The 14,903-nt window shown below is 48.5% G+C and overlaps 5 protein-coding genes across 5 annotated transcripts; 4 read left to right on the top strand and 1 right to left on the bottom strand.

Moving 5' to 3' along the window:
* Positions 1–1,385: 1,385 nt before the first annotated feature.
* Positions 1,386–2,534, top strand: K444DRAFT_659310 (uncharacterized protein; the record flags this gene model as incomplete). The annotated part of the gene is made up of 3 exons (XM_024886339.1): positions 1,386–1,406; positions 1,535–1,633; positions 1,768–2,534. The coding sequence occupies 3 exons, from the start codon at positions 1,386–1,388 to the stop codon at positions 2,329–2,331; spliced, it is 684 nt and encodes a 227-aa protein (XP_024742995.1). The 3' UTR covers positions 2,332–2,534.
* Positions 2,535–2,903: 369 nt separating this feature from the next.
* Positions 2,904–4,594, top strand: K444DRAFT_580812 (Oxysterol-binding protein). The gene is made up of 3 exons (XM_024877711.1): positions 2,904–3,145; positions 3,227–3,604; positions 3,664–4,594. Exons 1-3 carry the CDS (start codon positions 3,077–3,079, stop codon positions 4,474–4,476), a joined length of 1,260 nt encoding a protein of 419 aa, XP_024742994.1. The 5' UTR covers positions 2,904–3,076; the 3' UTR covers positions 4,477–4,594.
* A 119-nt stretch (positions 4,595–4,713) lies between these two features.
* On the top strand, positions 4,714–6,077 carry K444DRAFT_649997 (uncharacterized protein). The gene is made up of 4 exons (XM_024885612.1): positions 4,714–5,117; positions 5,175–5,366; positions 5,463–5,963; positions 6,009–6,077. The coding sequence occupies exons 1-3, from the start codon at positions 5,016–5,018 to the stop codon at positions 5,694–5,696; spliced, it is 528 nt and encodes a 175-aa protein (XP_024742993.1). The 5' UTR covers positions 4,714–5,015; the 3' UTR covers positions 5,697–5,963; positions 6,009–6,077.
* A 2,008-nt stretch (positions 6,078–8,085) lies between these two features.
* Positions 8,086–9,911, top strand: K444DRAFT_517646 (putative HC-toxin efflux carrier; the record flags this gene model as incomplete). Its single annotated transcript, XM_024873793.1, has 3 exons — positions 8,086–8,319; positions 8,370–8,580; positions 8,677–9,911. The coding sequence occupies 3 exons, from the start codon at positions 8,086–8,088 to the stop codon at positions 9,909–9,911; spliced, it is 1,680 nt and encodes a 559-aa protein (XP_024742992.1).
* Positions 9,912–11,717: 1,806 nt separating this feature from the next.
* Positions 11,718–14,104, bottom strand: K444DRAFT_649995 (MFS general substrate transporter). Its single transcript, XM_024885611.1, has 9 exons — positions 13,992–14,104; positions 13,784–13,936; positions 13,647–13,730; positions 13,491–13,597; positions 13,321–13,443; positions 13,214–13,269; positions 13,009–13,079; positions 12,177–12,953; positions 11,718–12,121 (listed from the first exon to the last, which is right to left on the bottom strand). Exons 1-9 carry the CDS (start codon positions 14,013–14,015, stop codon positions 11,807–11,809), a joined length of 1,710 nt encoding a protein of 569 aa, XP_024742991.1. The 5' UTR covers positions 14,016–14,104; the 3' UTR covers positions 11,718–11,806.
* Positions 14,105–14,903: the final 799 nt, after the last annotated feature.

Raw genomic sequence — 14,903 nt, 5'->3', positions numbered from 1 at the left:
ATGCCGCCAATGTACAGGTGGAGGTGCTCAAGAGATGTCATGCGAATCCTTGTGGTTTGTGGAAGCCTTTGACGGATTTCAGCAAAGCAGCTCGGAGCGCTGATGGTTCTAACGTGACTTTGCCCTGTCTGTCTGATGAATAACATCTGGCCAGTGATATGCAGTGGTGCGAACAATGCTCTCAGGGGACGTTATCATGCGAGTCCAGAATCGCTCCTCCTGCTACGATGAGCGATGTTGCTCCCGACGGGATGTCTACTTATTCAAATGCACAGATCGATGAGGTCTAAACCTCGACAGGTCTGACGCGGACAATGATATTGGTGCATTCTATGATCCTGAGGCTGGAGATGATGATGGGTGGGAATACTCGGACTACATTGTGGGTGGCAGTGAAGCAATCCTCACACGCCAGATTCTGACATTTTTAGGATTCTGCTGCACCTAGCTATACGGAGCTAACCGCGGTTCAGAGCAAGTCAAATTCCTCTAATTCGAAGCGGGCTAAACCGGTAAGTAAGCTTCTTCTACATGTCGCTCGATTCTAAATGTTTCCCAGATCAGATCTTGAACTGCGGCTCCTCGTTTCACGAACCCCCAACCACAAGCACTGATCCGTGAAGACGACTCTGATGATGCTGATATGATGTGAGATGGACATGCATCCAGAAATAGCCAGTGGGAAAGTTTGGCAATGAGTGTTTCTGTCGCGTTCTTTGAAAATGTATTCTACCGAGGGAGCTTTATAGCAGCAGAAATCCGCAGAAATGAAGTATGCTCTTGAAATCTGAGTTTTGCATTGCGTGTGTAAAACCCCGGTGATGCACGACAATAGGGTGACCTCGTCTGATCGACTGTTTTGGACAGCTAAGTTTACACACTAATGCTGCAGACTCTCGTGCCAAACGCCATCCACAACAAACAACGCAAGACTGCTACTCGAGACACGTTTGAGGAAACACTCCAAGCATCTCACAAAATCCGACAGCTTCGGACATGCTCCAACTCGAATCCAGGATGGCTTCCCTCTCGTTCTCCCATGAAAGCAAAGACTTTGATACTCATTGCTGCATTCAACTCGAAGCCTCAGCACTGACACTCTGGGTGAAATGAGTCTTTTGATAGGCAGATCAACAAGCATGTCACTTGACCGCTTGCCTTTCGCCATGGGGATTTCTTCAAACTTCGATCGATCGATCGATCGATTCCGTCAGCCTATTGGTTGTCAAGAACCCTCGCTGCTCAGTGGAACACCCAGGCTGCACATGAAAATCGTTGTAGGTTATGGGGCACCCATACCGAATGACCTTATCTGAAACGTACACCATGACACGCAATTCAACTTTCATTCGAGGAAGAACAGCTGCTGTAGAAAATTGATCGTCATGCCAACTTTCCAAAACTTGGTAAGTTGTTGGAAGCATGACGCCACACGCACCGCCACACCTGTCAGGAACGTGATCGACAAACTTTTCTGCTTTTTTGAGGAAAAAAGTTAGTAAGGGGATGAATTCATTGGAGGAAGGAGTTCCAGTGTTTGGGGAAGGAGGGTCAAGCCACACGTCCCTGGATAATGGCTCGCTGGGCCCCGTATCAGAAGTCTCAACCACCAAAAAGGGCTTGGTCGCCGGAGGTAGGTCCGGATCCGAGACCGACGTCACAGAATTTACAGTCGCCATATATGTTTCTATGTTTCGATAGTAAAGCTACTGAAGACATACTATCACCACCTCCAGGATCAATTGTCACAGCCTTTTTGATTGTCAGGCACGAATCAAAAACACAATGACTTCTCCGCAGAAGTCTCCTGAGAGCGGTTTTGCTCTCCAGAAATACCTCCTGCTCCACTCCCAGCACGACGCTCTTCAGAAACGTCTCGACCAGATCACGACTTCGTTTCCGACGACATCATCTACATCTCGATCTCCCAACCACAGATACGCCTCGCTCTCATCTTCACCTAGCTCCGACGATGGCATGTATCTCCCCTCACCACCTCGGAAGGCCCGCAACCATCATCGTGCCGGTAGCATCCCGCAGTCCAGACCTCGACCTGCTCTCAAGACAAGGAGGTCTTCTCTCCCGACCGTGATCGATGAGAGTGTGCTTGGGGAGATCGAGCAAGATGAGATGAAATTGAAGGACGTCAATCAACAAATCAAAAGCACACTCACAGAGCTGCTCAACTGTGAGAGCGTCCGGGGTGATAGGAGATACAGAATGTGGATACAGACTCGATTGATGGATACCGAGAAGGAACTAAAGAAGGATAGGAGCAAGAGTTATGATCGAAGGGGAAGTGAGGATGCTTCGGGGATGATGTTTAAATAGAAGTATGGACACGTTCGGTATTCTCGGCGTCGGCTTGATGATTTCCGCTTGGAGACCCTGGCTTAGATTTTGTAACATGATACCCAAGGCTGTCACTAAGCAGCTAGTTTTTGAATTCATAATGATTATGACTGGATATTTGTACGTCCGTAAGACAAATCTTCATTCCATCGTGAAACTTGGGTCATTTGGCGCTTGCAAACATCCCGATGCTTGTTCGTGTTTCACTCGGAATGAAACATTCCCGGGAGGCGCAGGCGTCGACGACGCCACTCATTTGGAATGCTAGCGAAGAATCCCGCCAATGCTTTACAAACCTCCCCCCTGTCTCTGTGACAAAAGATCAAGACCGCAAGTGCGGGAGGCAATGATTCAACCTCCCAGCCAAGCAAGCCCCGAATGAGGAAAATCTGCACACGTGACCACCCACTTTTATCCGACGCCACAACGTCCCTTTCACATGCCGCTGCCGTTTGCCCTGCAGAAATGCGCTCACCTGCATCTAGCGATGAAGCATCCCACGTCTCAGAGGTTCAGTTCAGACGGAGCACGACGTATCCGCTGCGTATCAGCCACCACCCAATTGCCCCCAATTCCAAATTAGTATTGTCACAAGATAGGTGGGTGTATCTCAGGAACTTCTTTCACCGCAACAGCCGTTGCTTTCCTCCCCAATTCCTTATATTTACATCTTCTCTCCTTTCTTGTTGGAAGAGATAGCCGCCAGAGATAGATTACCCGAGTCATGTCTACTAAGTGCGAATCTGAGAAGCTGGCTCCCCAGCACAAGAGCGCGTTCTTTTCGTTTATCAAGGTACGTGCCCCTATTCCTCGCAACAGCAAAGCGCAATGCTGGCGCTCAGTTGGGACGAGAATTGGCACTAATCGTTCATAGTCGTTAGCAACTTTCAAAGGCGACCTCGCATCGCTGACTGCCCCGCCATTCCTCTTATCCCCGCAATCCATTGTCGAGTATTCGGCCTACTGGGCTGAGCATCCGAGTCTTTTTGTTGCCCCAGCCAGCGAACCCAATCCAGAGAAAAGAGCTCTGTTGGTCTTGAAATGGTTTTTGAGCACGCTCAAGCAACAACACAGTAACAAAGATGACAATGGGAAGAGAAAGAAAATGAAACCGTTGAACCCTTTCCTAGGAGAACTTTTTATTGGGAAATGGGAAGACGAGGCTGGGACTACAAATCTGGTCGCAGAACAAGTTAGCCATCATCCGCCGGCAACAGCGTGCAATATCTGGAATGATAAGCATGGAGTTAGGGTACGCTTCGCTTTTTTTTTAATAAAAAAACCGCAGCGTAATGCTAATGTTATCCACAGCTGCAAGGCCATGTTGCTCCAAAAGTTTATTTCAGCGGAACTGTACACATCGATCGAAAAGGCTACTCGCTCCTCCATCTCGACAAATACGATGAAGACTACTTAATAACTATGCCGAAAATACACGTTGAAGGAATCATGACAGGCTCTCTTTCCCCTGAGCTCAGCGGCACCACATATATACGAAGCTCTTCTGGTTACACCTGTCAGATAGACTATATTTGTAAGGGATGGGTCAGTGGAAAGCGAAACTCGTTCGTTGCGAAGATGTTCCATGACGATCACGAGAACGAGCCTTTATATGTTGCGGAGGGACAATGGAACGGAGAATTTTCCATCAAGAAATGCGACACTCAAGAATTGGTTGAGAAGTTTGACATCGATACCGTTCCTCGGACGCCCTTACAAGTTGCCCCACTGGAACACCAACATCCCTTGGAATCGAGGAGGGCATGGCAACACGTTGCGAATGCTATTTATAGAGGGGATATCTTCGCAGTTGGCCATGAGAAGACCAAAATCGAGAATGAGCAAAGAGGAATGAGGAAAAGAGAGAAGGCCGAAGGAAGAGAATTCCCCAGGAGATACTTTTCAAGAGCCAAGGAAGACCAAGTTGCAGAGAGGTTAGCTGAGGGCATGAAAGGGGAGACTTCCATGAGAGGGGAGATGGATAGTCATCACGGGGTCTGGATTTGGGATGAGAAGAAGTACAGAGGGATCCAAGACAGCTTGCGAAATGGCATCAAGAGCCCCACAAGAACGAGGTTTGATTCTGGAGTTGGAGGGATTCTTTTAGATATGAAGGACGAATAAAGGCATTGATTGATGGGCGTTCTGGTTGGGCATTTGAATAGGAACCTAGTAGCATCAGCAGGCGATAGAATACCCATGAATAGAGTTTATTTAATCCAGACCAGACATTTTCCAAGGAAGAGAGATACCTTTGTTCACATGTAATTCCCGCAAGTCACGCCATACAAAAAAAGTATGGTCAACAGAGAAGAACAAAACGGAAGTTGCGAAAGTGAAACTTTTCAGCATCTGATATGACGCACGTCGACTTAATGAGGCCATGTGGGTACCGTTCTACAGGGATGCGGGGTAATGGCGCTCTGAGGAGCCAATGAGAGAAAGTGCAACGCAAGGCTGAGCTCTCAAATGATGTCATATCCCCGCATGGCAAATCGCGAAATCGAGGCTGGGCCAAGATTCACGACAAACGGAAGGCACTCAACTGATATATAAGGATCCTTCGATGCCTCAAGAACTCTTCCTCCTCAAACCATCCACACATTCAACCCGAACAGAAATCAATCAACCACATCAAAACCAAACAACACACAACTACAATCATGTCTGATAAGAACACTTCCACTGTCCAGTCGTACATCGACTCTGCCACCGGTGCAGTTCAATCTGCCATTGGCAGTTTGACTGGCAACACCTCTGACCAGGTATGCTCATCTGCCTCCCTTTTCCCAACATCATCGCCAGAAACTAATATAACACAGAACGCCGGCGAGGCCAAAAAGTCCAAGGCTGAACTGGAGAACGACGCCTCCCACGCAACTGCCAAGATCGGCAGCTACTCTGCTTCCTCCTCTGGCGCCATAACCAAGGACGATCCCAACCGCTCCAATGGTTCATGGAACCAAACGATTGGATCTGCGAAGGAGGCTCTTGGTGGACTTGTTGGCTCCGAGGTATGTTCCTTTTCCCCTCCTCTCCCACTTAGCCTCGCAAGTCATTGCAAAATAGTATCGTTTGATAAGTATTGATTTTGACGTATTCATCAACAGGACCTCAAGCGAGCTGGTGCCCAACAAAACGCCGAAGGCAAAGGCCAAGAAGCCCAAGGTCAACTCAACGACTTCAGCTCAGGCATCGCCAACCGTGCCACCGGTGCCGTCCAAGGTGTCGTTGCAGGCATTACCGGCGACCGTGACGCACAACTGAAGGCTCAGGAGCAGCATGATATTGGCAAGACTCAACAGCGGGGTGCTGAGGCTGATATTCAAAAGCAGAACTCTTAGGTTCGGGGAAGGATGAGGAGGAGATACCTTTGGGGAGTGTATGATAGTATGACGTGCGTGGATCATGAATCGGGATGGGAAATGGGAACGGTACCAGCGGGAAGGGTTTGCGTGATTTTGTTTTCGTGGTAGTTTAGTACCACAATAAAATACCCCCTCTTTGCGAACACCTTGTATCTTTTCTGTTCTTCTGAGACTCTGAAACCGTGGCCTGAGATGATATTCCTGACATTGAAAGAGCTGTGAAATATTTTGTATCTTGTAGCTGTTCATCGTTAGCACTGTCCATGACAATGCTCATTCCAATTACCTTCTGCTTGTTGAATCCATTACTTTTGTCAGCGCAATTCAAGTATGGCTTCGCCGCCTGCTAGTCCTGGTTGTTGTAAAATCGATTTTGTGGAACCACTCTTCCTCTTGGAGATCCGCGGAACTGATTGATAGATGATTTCAGTGCAAGATTCGGCCTCTTGAGTGTTGATTTTGAAGTCATTGAATGCTCATTTCGTTGAAAAATTGCATTTCTCTGTCCTCGCGGACTTTGAATGGTGCAGCGGAATCTCGGACATTGAATAAACAAAACTCCGGAGTTGAGATTTACTCTCGAACGGAGATCGGATCATTGCAAATCTGAGAAGGTTTTCATGCTCTCCGGAGATGTCCAGACGAAACCCAATGTACGAAAATACTTTAGGACATGGAGTCGATGTACAACAAAGCTTTGAGGAGAATTCGTTTTAGGATTCGGCAATGACTCGAGAATTTGCAATGTCGGTGGAGGGTCGGGCAGCTAGCGTGGTATAGAACGAAGCCTGAGAAGCCGTCCACTTCAATTCCTGGCAAGATGAACGGCTAGTGTTAGCTTCAACGAGACATTGAAAATATTGTGACTTAACAATTCAACGTCCCTTAAAGTTCAGCAAGCGAGCGTGATATGCAGCTAAAATTTTGAGAAGGCCGTCCGTCTTGATTCCTTCCATATAAATCACGGCGGTCCAGTGGTGTTTTCAACCCGCGATGAAAAACACAATCACTTTGCTGATTTTAAGATCCCAACGAAACTCGGACAAACGGTACGATATTCAACAGATTCAACAGAAAGGGTAGAGCTCGTTCCAAAGTTCCAAATGGGAGAGGAAGTGGAGTGCAGCACTTTTCATCCGACCCCTTCCCCTGCGGACTTCCGAAAGGATGAAAACAATTGGCTAAACGAACGAGCAGACGTGCAACAGTTCCATTTGCTTTTCTGAAATGCTCGAGCGCTATCTGGCCAGTGCAGAGTGCTCGCATCAAACAAATTGTTCTAGAAATTGCATTTGAATGGATGAGGAAAGGGGTGATGACTTTGGTGACTTCCGGCGGACGCTGCGAGCGTGGTGCTCGAGTGGAAAAACTTCTCCCATGTCCGCCACGCGGCGGACTCTCCTCCGCCCAGTACCTGTTCTCATTATAAGTGGAGCATATTGCGAGAAGGGAGATACTGCTTGAAGCCTTGAAGGGGACGACGGAATCAGGGGCTGGACGAGGGATGGTCATGTGATTTACCTCGAACTTCTCGATCAAATCGTAGCATTGCCAGCCTTCTCTTCTCCTTCACACACGTCGCCTTGATTCACAGTTCACTGACAAAATCTTCTCGACAATTAGGCATATCGTATACATTCATGATTCATCTCGCAAAGCACGTTTTTCTTGTTATTTATCTCCGGCTTTGAGACATGCGGCCGCTTGTGTCCGCTTAGGGCCGTTGGATCCTCCTTCTCGCTTCACACTGGCGATCTCTTCGACCGCCGTGCGTGGCCGAATGCCATCTTCCCGCACTTGAGGCTAACAAAACACTCACGTCGACTCATCCACCATCACTTTGACTACGAGTGACCGCGCACGGCGGAAGAAGCTGACGTGCTGGTCACCGAGTTGCAAACCCCACAATTCTTGGGTCTGCAGGGTCTTTTGCACAGCATTTTCTCCCCTTCTGGTTAAACAAGTTGCATTCTATTGCCGCAAATTATGTTTTCGCATGAGCGGCAAGCTTTGATACGGTCTGACAGCCACACGGCCTCAAAATTCACACGGCGGAGGAGATGGAACTAAGCAGTTTTATCTCCTCTCTGCCTAGCACGCCAGCCCTTTGATAGGCTCAGATTCGTGCCTCAAACGAACGACGTGATATCGCGGACCACTTTTCGCCTTAGGCTCAGGTAAGCAATGGAGATCAATCGCCTGGCCATAACCAGGTCATTGGGATATCAATCAAATAGACTTTTATATAAGTGCTTACCCTTCCCTTTGTCCAAGTGTGAATTTCAAGCCACAGTTCAATTCAAGTGCTTTGATTTGTCACCTTTCACTTCACCTCTTTTAGTGCATTGTGCTATCAGACTTCAATATGGATTCCAGATCAATAACCTTGGCTGGTGATAAGGAGGTTGGGAGAACTGCAACCCCTTCCCCTCGCCTATCATTCGAGAAGGAGTCCAAGACGGACCTAGGCGACACTACAGACCAGGAGAATGGCTCTATCACAAACGGCGCTTCACCTGAAGAAGAGGTCGAGGGACAATATCCTGAGGGCCTGCGTCTCGCCTTCATAGTCATTGCGCTTTTGCTCAGTATCTTCCTCGTAAGTTACCCATTGAATACTACCCGAACAGGACTGATAGATTGATACAGGTGTCTCTTGATATGACGATTGTGGCTACAGCTATCCCCAAAATCACGGATGAATTCCAAGGTCTTGATCTTGTTGGTTGGTACGGATCAGCCTTCTTCCTGACTGTAGGAGCGTTCCAATCGACCTGGGGCAAAGGCTACAAGTACTTCCCTCTGAAGATCACGTTCTTGACCTCAATTTTCGTCTTTGAGATTGGCAGTCTTATTTGTGGTGAGTCCGATTCGAGTCGGCACCGACTTCGACCCGAACCCTGCATAGCCAAAGAGATAAGCTGACAGACTCCAGGGGTTGCTCCAAACTCCACAGCCCTAATTGTTGGGCGAGCAATTGCAGGTCTTGGTGGTGCGGGTATCGCATCGGGAGCCTACACCATTATTGCCTTCACCGCCAAACCGAATAGCAGGGCCGCGTTTACAGGTCTGATGGGTGCTGCTTATGGAATCGCATCTGTCATCGGGCCTCTCCTAGGAGGAGTTTTCGCAGAGAAGGTATCATGGAGGTGGTGTTTTTACATCAACCTACCAATCGGAGGTATCTCTGCTGCAATCATCCTGTTCTTCTTCAGCACTCCGCCGCAGGCCGTCCCCGCAAAGGCAACATTTAAAGAGAAACTCTTGCAGATGGATCTTCCGGGCACATTCGTGATCATGGCTGCTATCATCTGCTACATCTTGGCTCTTCAATGGGGAGGACAGTCCAAACCCTGGAACTCGCCCTCAGTCATCGGGACTCTCGTCGGATTCGTCCTAATCCTCGCCCTCTTCGTCGCCATTGAATGGTACTCCGGAGAGCGAGCCATGATCGTAGGCCGCATCGCCAAAGACCGCACGATATTGGTCAGCATGATCTTCATCTTCTTCCTGGCCGGCGCTTTCTTCCTCTTCCTGTACTACTTACCCATTTACTTTCAAGTGGTAAGTGGTGTCAGCGCATCCCAATCTGGCGTAAGGAACCTCCCACTCATCCTGGGTTGCACACTAGCCACTATCCTCAGTGGGGGTCTGATCTCTGCATACGGCCACTTCGTTCCCTACATGGTTGTGGGGAGTGTGTTGAGCACAATTGGCGCGGGACTCCTCTACACACTCAACACAACGTCCGGTTCCGGACACTGGATCGGCTACCAAATCATCACTGGTTTGGGCATCGGTCTCGCGCTCCAAATTCCCATCATTGCTGCCCAGGCCACTGTCGGCCCTGCAGATCTGTCTTCAGTCACCGCTATGATCCTATTCTGCCAAACCATCGGAGGCGCATTCTTCGTCTCTGCTGGTGAAGTCGCCTTCACCAACACCCTCATTGGAAAACTGCCGACCACTGCTCCAGGTGTTGACGCTGCGTCTGTGGTGGCTGTGGGAGTTACTCAAATCAGAGCTACTTTCGCTGCCAGTGATGTACCGGGTATCATTCAGGCTTATATGGATGGTCTCAAGGTCGCGTATGCAATTGCTATTGCAGCTGCGGGCATCTCGGTGTTAGTTTCACCATTGAGCCCGTGGAAGAACTTGAAAGGGAAAGTGCAGATGGGTGGTGCTGCTTAGACTCTGCCTTCTGGACTTGCATTTCTAGATTTTATGATACCAATTGTCAGCGATGTTTAGAGTTGTATCTTATGGGGTTACATTTGATATTTAAAATTGAGAGAGGCGGGATATCAAAGTGGAGTTCTCTTGGACGGAAATGTGATAGATTAGAACTCTTGTTGTGACGTCAGCGTCACATGACCTGACCCTAGCGTGGCACCCTGTACTTAGCTCGAGCTCCCCCCTCCTTCTTCCCTCTTTAGACGTTTACATACACACCCAAAAGAGCTGTTTACCAGACCAGGTCTTCAGCCCCGGGTCGTGATAACTCTTCTCAAGACCGGTAGGGTAGAGCAGGCTGCGGATTATTAATAGAGAACTAACTTGTCTATTTGAACTGAATCGTCCTTCCAGTTCACCTACTTTCCGCAACCCCACTCAAGTGAGTTCAGTATTTTCTAACGGATTCTACTTTACTATCCGAATCTCTTTAGTTTATTGTGTTGTCTCCCAGCAAGACTCTCGTCCACCGTTCAACGGCCTCAGTACTAAGTTCCAAACCTCCATACTCCAGACTAGAATACGGGACTTTGCTGGATGCGGTCCTCGGATCGTCAAGGTACATTCGGAAGAGTTTTATTTACATTTGGGCTACGTGGGCCGGACATGCTGAAGGCGGAAAAACACTCAATCCTCGAAGACAAGAAATCGCACACCTTTGATCAAGGACCACTCCTCCTCTACTTTGGACTTGCCGCGAATCTCGGAATGTTGCTTTACGATTCGACTATAAGAAGGAAAATTTAGCAAAGGAATCCTCTACGGACTTCGATGTACTTCGAGTGTGAGCATGACACCATGTATTTCACTCAAGAATTCTTATTGTACTGTGTGTCAACAGCACATTATCCCTTCGTCCGGTGAGACATAGTCCACGCTAGCAAGGCGGCGTGGCTCAGTTGATTTTCTCACGCGAATAGCTTCATTCTCGTGTGCAGTCACATGATCTCGGTACAGCATCCCCTATCTAAATGCGGCTAGCGCCAAACCACTCTCGTCAATTTCTCACCTCCGTACGGCATGTCTCACCGGACGAAGGGATACGGCACCTACCCCGCCTCGAATTTTCTATCCAAATCGGACTTCTGGCGTTACGACGATATGGTAGTCGCTCCGCTCAATAGACCTCAACGCGGGGTTCTTACTCGGCGAGCCTTCTGAACGTACCCGGGAGCTGGTGGAGAACCAGTGGTGTGCCAGCATCTGAAGGAGATTATTGTACTGGTTCTCGACGACGACCTGCAAGTCAGCTGCGATAGCAAGTTGTTAATAATACAACATCACGAACCTGCCCCGGATCGGAGGCTGCAGACGTTCTGGGCACTTAGCAGATGGCGTTACTGAAGTATATGGACCGTTTTCGGGAAGATATCGTACGTTCGACGGGCATTCTCTAAGAAGGGGGACCTCTTCCGGAACTTTGTGATAACTAGAAGTGCCCAATATTCCGGACCGTGGCGACCTATTTGCTAATGAATTGATCATCGGCTGATCATTTGAATGTGTGGGTTCGACCATGATCACGGCTAAACATTATACTATTTTAGCACAAACATTGAGGAAACTCGCTTCCAAGCTCTCCAAGTATCGAACCTCAAGATGTTCCAGACAATCTTTCAGAGTCTTATCTCGCGTTTGAAAGCTATTTGAACACCGGCCTTAGATCAATGAATACCCTGAACAAAATCAAAACCAGGTATCAAATGTTCGAAAAGGCTTCCGTTTGCTTGGGATTTGGGCCCTCAAGCGAGACCTTTGAGAAGTGTACGCATAGTATTTGGTTCATTGTTTACAACTACGTTACGATATGTTCATTCAATTCCGTATCTTTCGATCCCCGTCCATGTCCACGTTTACATGCTATGTACCTTTGAATTCCTAGTCCACTTTCTGAACGTCTTTCCATAAAACCAAAAAATGATCCCCGACAAACAGAAGAGAAGAATCAAACTCATGTTCGTCATAATAGGAGGGATGTATCCACTCTTGATAATCCAAGGGGTGATGAATTTCGAGAATCCGTAGCCCCAAACGTTCTTGTTGACTGTGATGGCAACGAAGATTGATCCTGCGACGGGCTTGTACGAATCGATCGAGTATGTCGACGAGATGGATGGGAGGGCAGCAACCTGAATTCCGGCGCAAGTGTAGCCAATAATGACAATTACCTGTTTGTCGTCAGTATTGCCCAGCGGATTTTCTCGGAAAATGGAGCCAATCTACCTTCCAATCCCAGGCCTTCTGATAACCAACAGCCACCACTACATTTCCGATGACCATCAAGATAACATATGGAATCATGGTAACCAATCTCATCTCGGGTTCTCTGATGCCTCGATTCCTCTTTGTTAGCCTTGCTGCAATGGCATCGCTTAATGGACCAGCGGTGAAAAGTCCAATCAAGGCACCGACCAGAATGGCGAAGTTGAAGAAGCCGATCTTGGTGGATGTGAAGTTGTAAGGCGGACTAGCAAAGGCTTGCGACTGGGTCAAATTCAAAGTCAAGAACGAAGATGCGGTCCAGGAGACCACGAAGCTGGAGAACTCCACGATTGGATACAGGAAGAGCTTCCATGGCAGCCAGAGTTCCATGAAGAAGTTGCCCTCGTATGGTTGAGCGAATTTCCATTGAGATTTTGACGGCTTTCCTCGTCCCAGATATGGATCTTCATGAGTGTGGGCATGAGTGAGCCCAGCCCCTTCAACGACAACAGGAGCTTGTGGCTGTACAGGTGCAGTCTTTTCAACATCGGCGTGGTCCGTGGCCGAAGTCTCAGCATGGTTTTGAGCCAAGCTTTCAAACTGTTCTGCAGATCCTTCTTTCAAGGGCGGAGACGATGAGACCATGCTGTTGGATGGCATGAACGATCGATTGAATTTCGTTTCTGGGAAGAGGAAAATGCAGCAGACAGCCACAAACCCGAGAAGGGCAGTGTTCAACCACCAAAAGCTTCGCCATCCCAACTGCTGTGCCATAGGGCCGGAAATAATGGGTCCAACCTACAGTTTGTCAGACAGTGTACATTTTTTCGAACCTAATCGTGGGTGTCCTTACCATCAAGGATCCAAAATAGAAGGCGAAATACAATGTCTGATATTTCCCGCGGTCATGGAGGAAAATGATGTCTTATTCCCAAGAAATCGGTGTCAGCATGCTTCTTTCAGGTATTTTTCACCAGCAAAATGTTCCAGGAGCTCCTGGGCAATGCGAGCAGAATTTCCCAGAGACTCTTGAAACGCTCCTACGAGGGAGGACTTACCCGCGATAATAGTGGGCTGGGCGGTCTCTGCTGGCCCTGCCCCAATACCATTGAGCCTGGACGAAATGTCAAATCTGGCCAGCAATCTCCAGTGTCCCAATACTCACACACACGCTCCCATGAAACTGTTGTACGAGTTTGCTTTTGCTCTCCATATGCTGCTGCCGAAGCAGATCAAAGATGACGCAATTAACACAGGGCGTCTACCCCAGCAAGTTTGGATTGGCACCCTAGAGATATCAGCAATGGTCTCTCCCTCTGAGATCAGCAAGTATACCAGATGAAATTACTAAATCCAAGCACCAGAATGGCAACACCGGTGAATTGTACCACGGCCGTCAAATCAGAATCGAAAGCTTCCATGTAGTCGCCAAACATGGGTGCCTAAGTGGCGATTAATAGCTGGTCCAAAGCAAAAAAGGGAAGGACAAACCAGTGCCAGAGGACCCATTCCTTGAGAGAACGACACCAGAGTGGCACACATCATTGCAAGGCCTTTCCACATCGGACTCCAGTTCTAGATTCTATCAGCACTGTATCAGACTTGGCTGTCGGTACCTGCGAGCTTACAAGGGGATCGTGCGGGTCGTCGCTGGGTTGTGGAACCAGCACAGAGTGCCCTCCAGTTCCTGCTTTAACGAAGTGATGTGTTCCAACATCTATCATGATCTCTGTGCCTGGAACGATCTCTGTGTGCAACTCCTGCTCCAATTCTCTCAGCGCCTGTGAAAAGAGCTCGTCAGTCAAGTCCGGACTAAATTCAAAGATACAAACCTACTTTCTCATCAAGATTCTGATCCATCTTGGCGGTTTATAATTTTGATGGCTTCGGGAAAAACAGCCCAGGCCCTTCAAGACTGAGTTTCTCAGACCTCAGGAAGGAGGCTCTCGCAACTCCAAATATTATTCTTGCGAAGAGGATCGTCATCACTACTTATGTCACTTCTTCCCTCCACATCCCGAGCCGGTCCTAAGCTAGCCATTGCCTCGTATCATCTCCCGAATCCCAGTTCCGAGTGGTAGCGGCCGGGGCTTGGAACAATTCGGATGATGGACTATTGGACATTACTCGCACCCTTCATTCAGGAGAAGCTACGAGCCTATCAATTGCGCCGGAGCATATCCCGATGTGGAAAAAGCTTGATTCGGACTTCGACCCCGCAGGAACAGGGATGGCTGGATGCATCCCCACGTTTTGCGTTGGCTCACTTCTCCAGCCGGGGCTCTGGGGAAGCCGCGGCATCGACACAGAATTCGGGCGCTGTCATCTCCAATGGTGTGGTGCGCTTAAAACTTGAAAGCTTGTTTGACGTGCGCCAGTAGCATTGCGAAGCATCAACGGGGAGGATGAAGCCTAAAACCTGGAGGAATCCCGATGAGGGAGAAATTGTTCCGCGAGAGTCACGAGAGCTCGTGAACTGAGAGAAGGGGTACGATTCAGTACAGTACGAAGTGACTCAAGGAGGTGCTTGTGAGTTTATGTAAAATTTTCCATGTCTGCGAATTCATGTCGAATAATAAACTGGTCAAGTCGTATGTTGTCATGGATCTCTGGAAAGCGAAGATGCTCTAACTGTCAAGATGATCGCCCCTGTCCGCACAATTGCCGAAGTGACTGCCCGGATTGCACTTGCTCCCCTTATGCTTCACCTCCGCTTTAGGGTTTCAATATTTTAATCTTGAGTATGCC

The sequence above is a fragment of the Hyaloscypha bicolor genome, assembly GCF_002865645.1.
Source record: "Hyaloscypha bicolor E unplaced genomic scaffold K444scaffold_15, whole genome shotgun sequence".
Taxonomy (NCBI): Eukaryota; Fungi; Ascomycota; class Leotiomycetes; order Helotiales; family Hyaloscyphaceae; genus Hyaloscypha; species Hyaloscypha bicolor.
Note: the sequence above shows the minus strand (reverse complement) of the source record. Positions and strands in the feature narration are given on the sequence as shown.

What these genes read in the sequence shown, in the direction of transcription:
- K444DRAFT_580812 (XM_024877711.1), top strand. Translation starts at nt 3,077, where the DNA reads ATGTCTACTAAGTGCGAATCTGAGAAGCTGGCTCCCCAGCACAAGAGC. An exon ending in CGTTCTTTTCGTTTATCAAG is followed by an intron (nt 3,146 to 3,226) that starts GTACGTGCCCCT and finishes AATCGTTCATAG; the next exon opens with TCGTTAGCAACTTTCAAAGG. An exon ending in ATGATAAGCATGGAGTTAGG is followed by an intron (nt 3,605 to 3,663) that starts GTACGCTTCGCT and finishes TGTTATCCACAG; the next exon opens with CTGCAAGGCCATGTTGCTCC.
- K444DRAFT_649997 (XM_024885612.1), top strand. Translation starts at nt 5,016, where the DNA reads ATGTCTGATAAGAACACTTCCACTGTCCAGTCGTACATCGACTCTGCC. An exon ending in CTGGCAACACCTCTGACCAG is followed by an intron (nt 5,118 to 5,174) that starts GTATGCTCATCT and finishes AATATAACACAG; the next exon opens with AACGCCGGCGAGGCCAAAAA. An exon ending in GTGGACTTGTTGGCTCCGAG is followed by an intron (nt 5,367 to 5,462) that starts GTATGTTCCTTT and finishes ATTCATCAACAG; the next exon opens with GACCTCAAGCGAGCTGGTGC.
- K444DRAFT_649995 (XM_024885611.1), bottom strand. Translation starts at nt 14,015, where the DNA reads ATGGATCAGAATCTTGATGAGAAA. An exon ending in AGTTTCATGGGAGCGTGTGT is followed by an intron (nt 13,270 to 13,320) that starts GTGAGTATTGGG and finishes CATTTCGTCCAG; the next exon opens with GCTCAATGGTATTGGGGCAG. An exon ending in TCTATTTTGGATCCTTGATG is followed by an intron (nt 12,954 to 13,008) that starts GTAAGGACACCC and finishes GACAAACTGTAG; the next exon opens with GTTGGACCCATTATTTCCGG.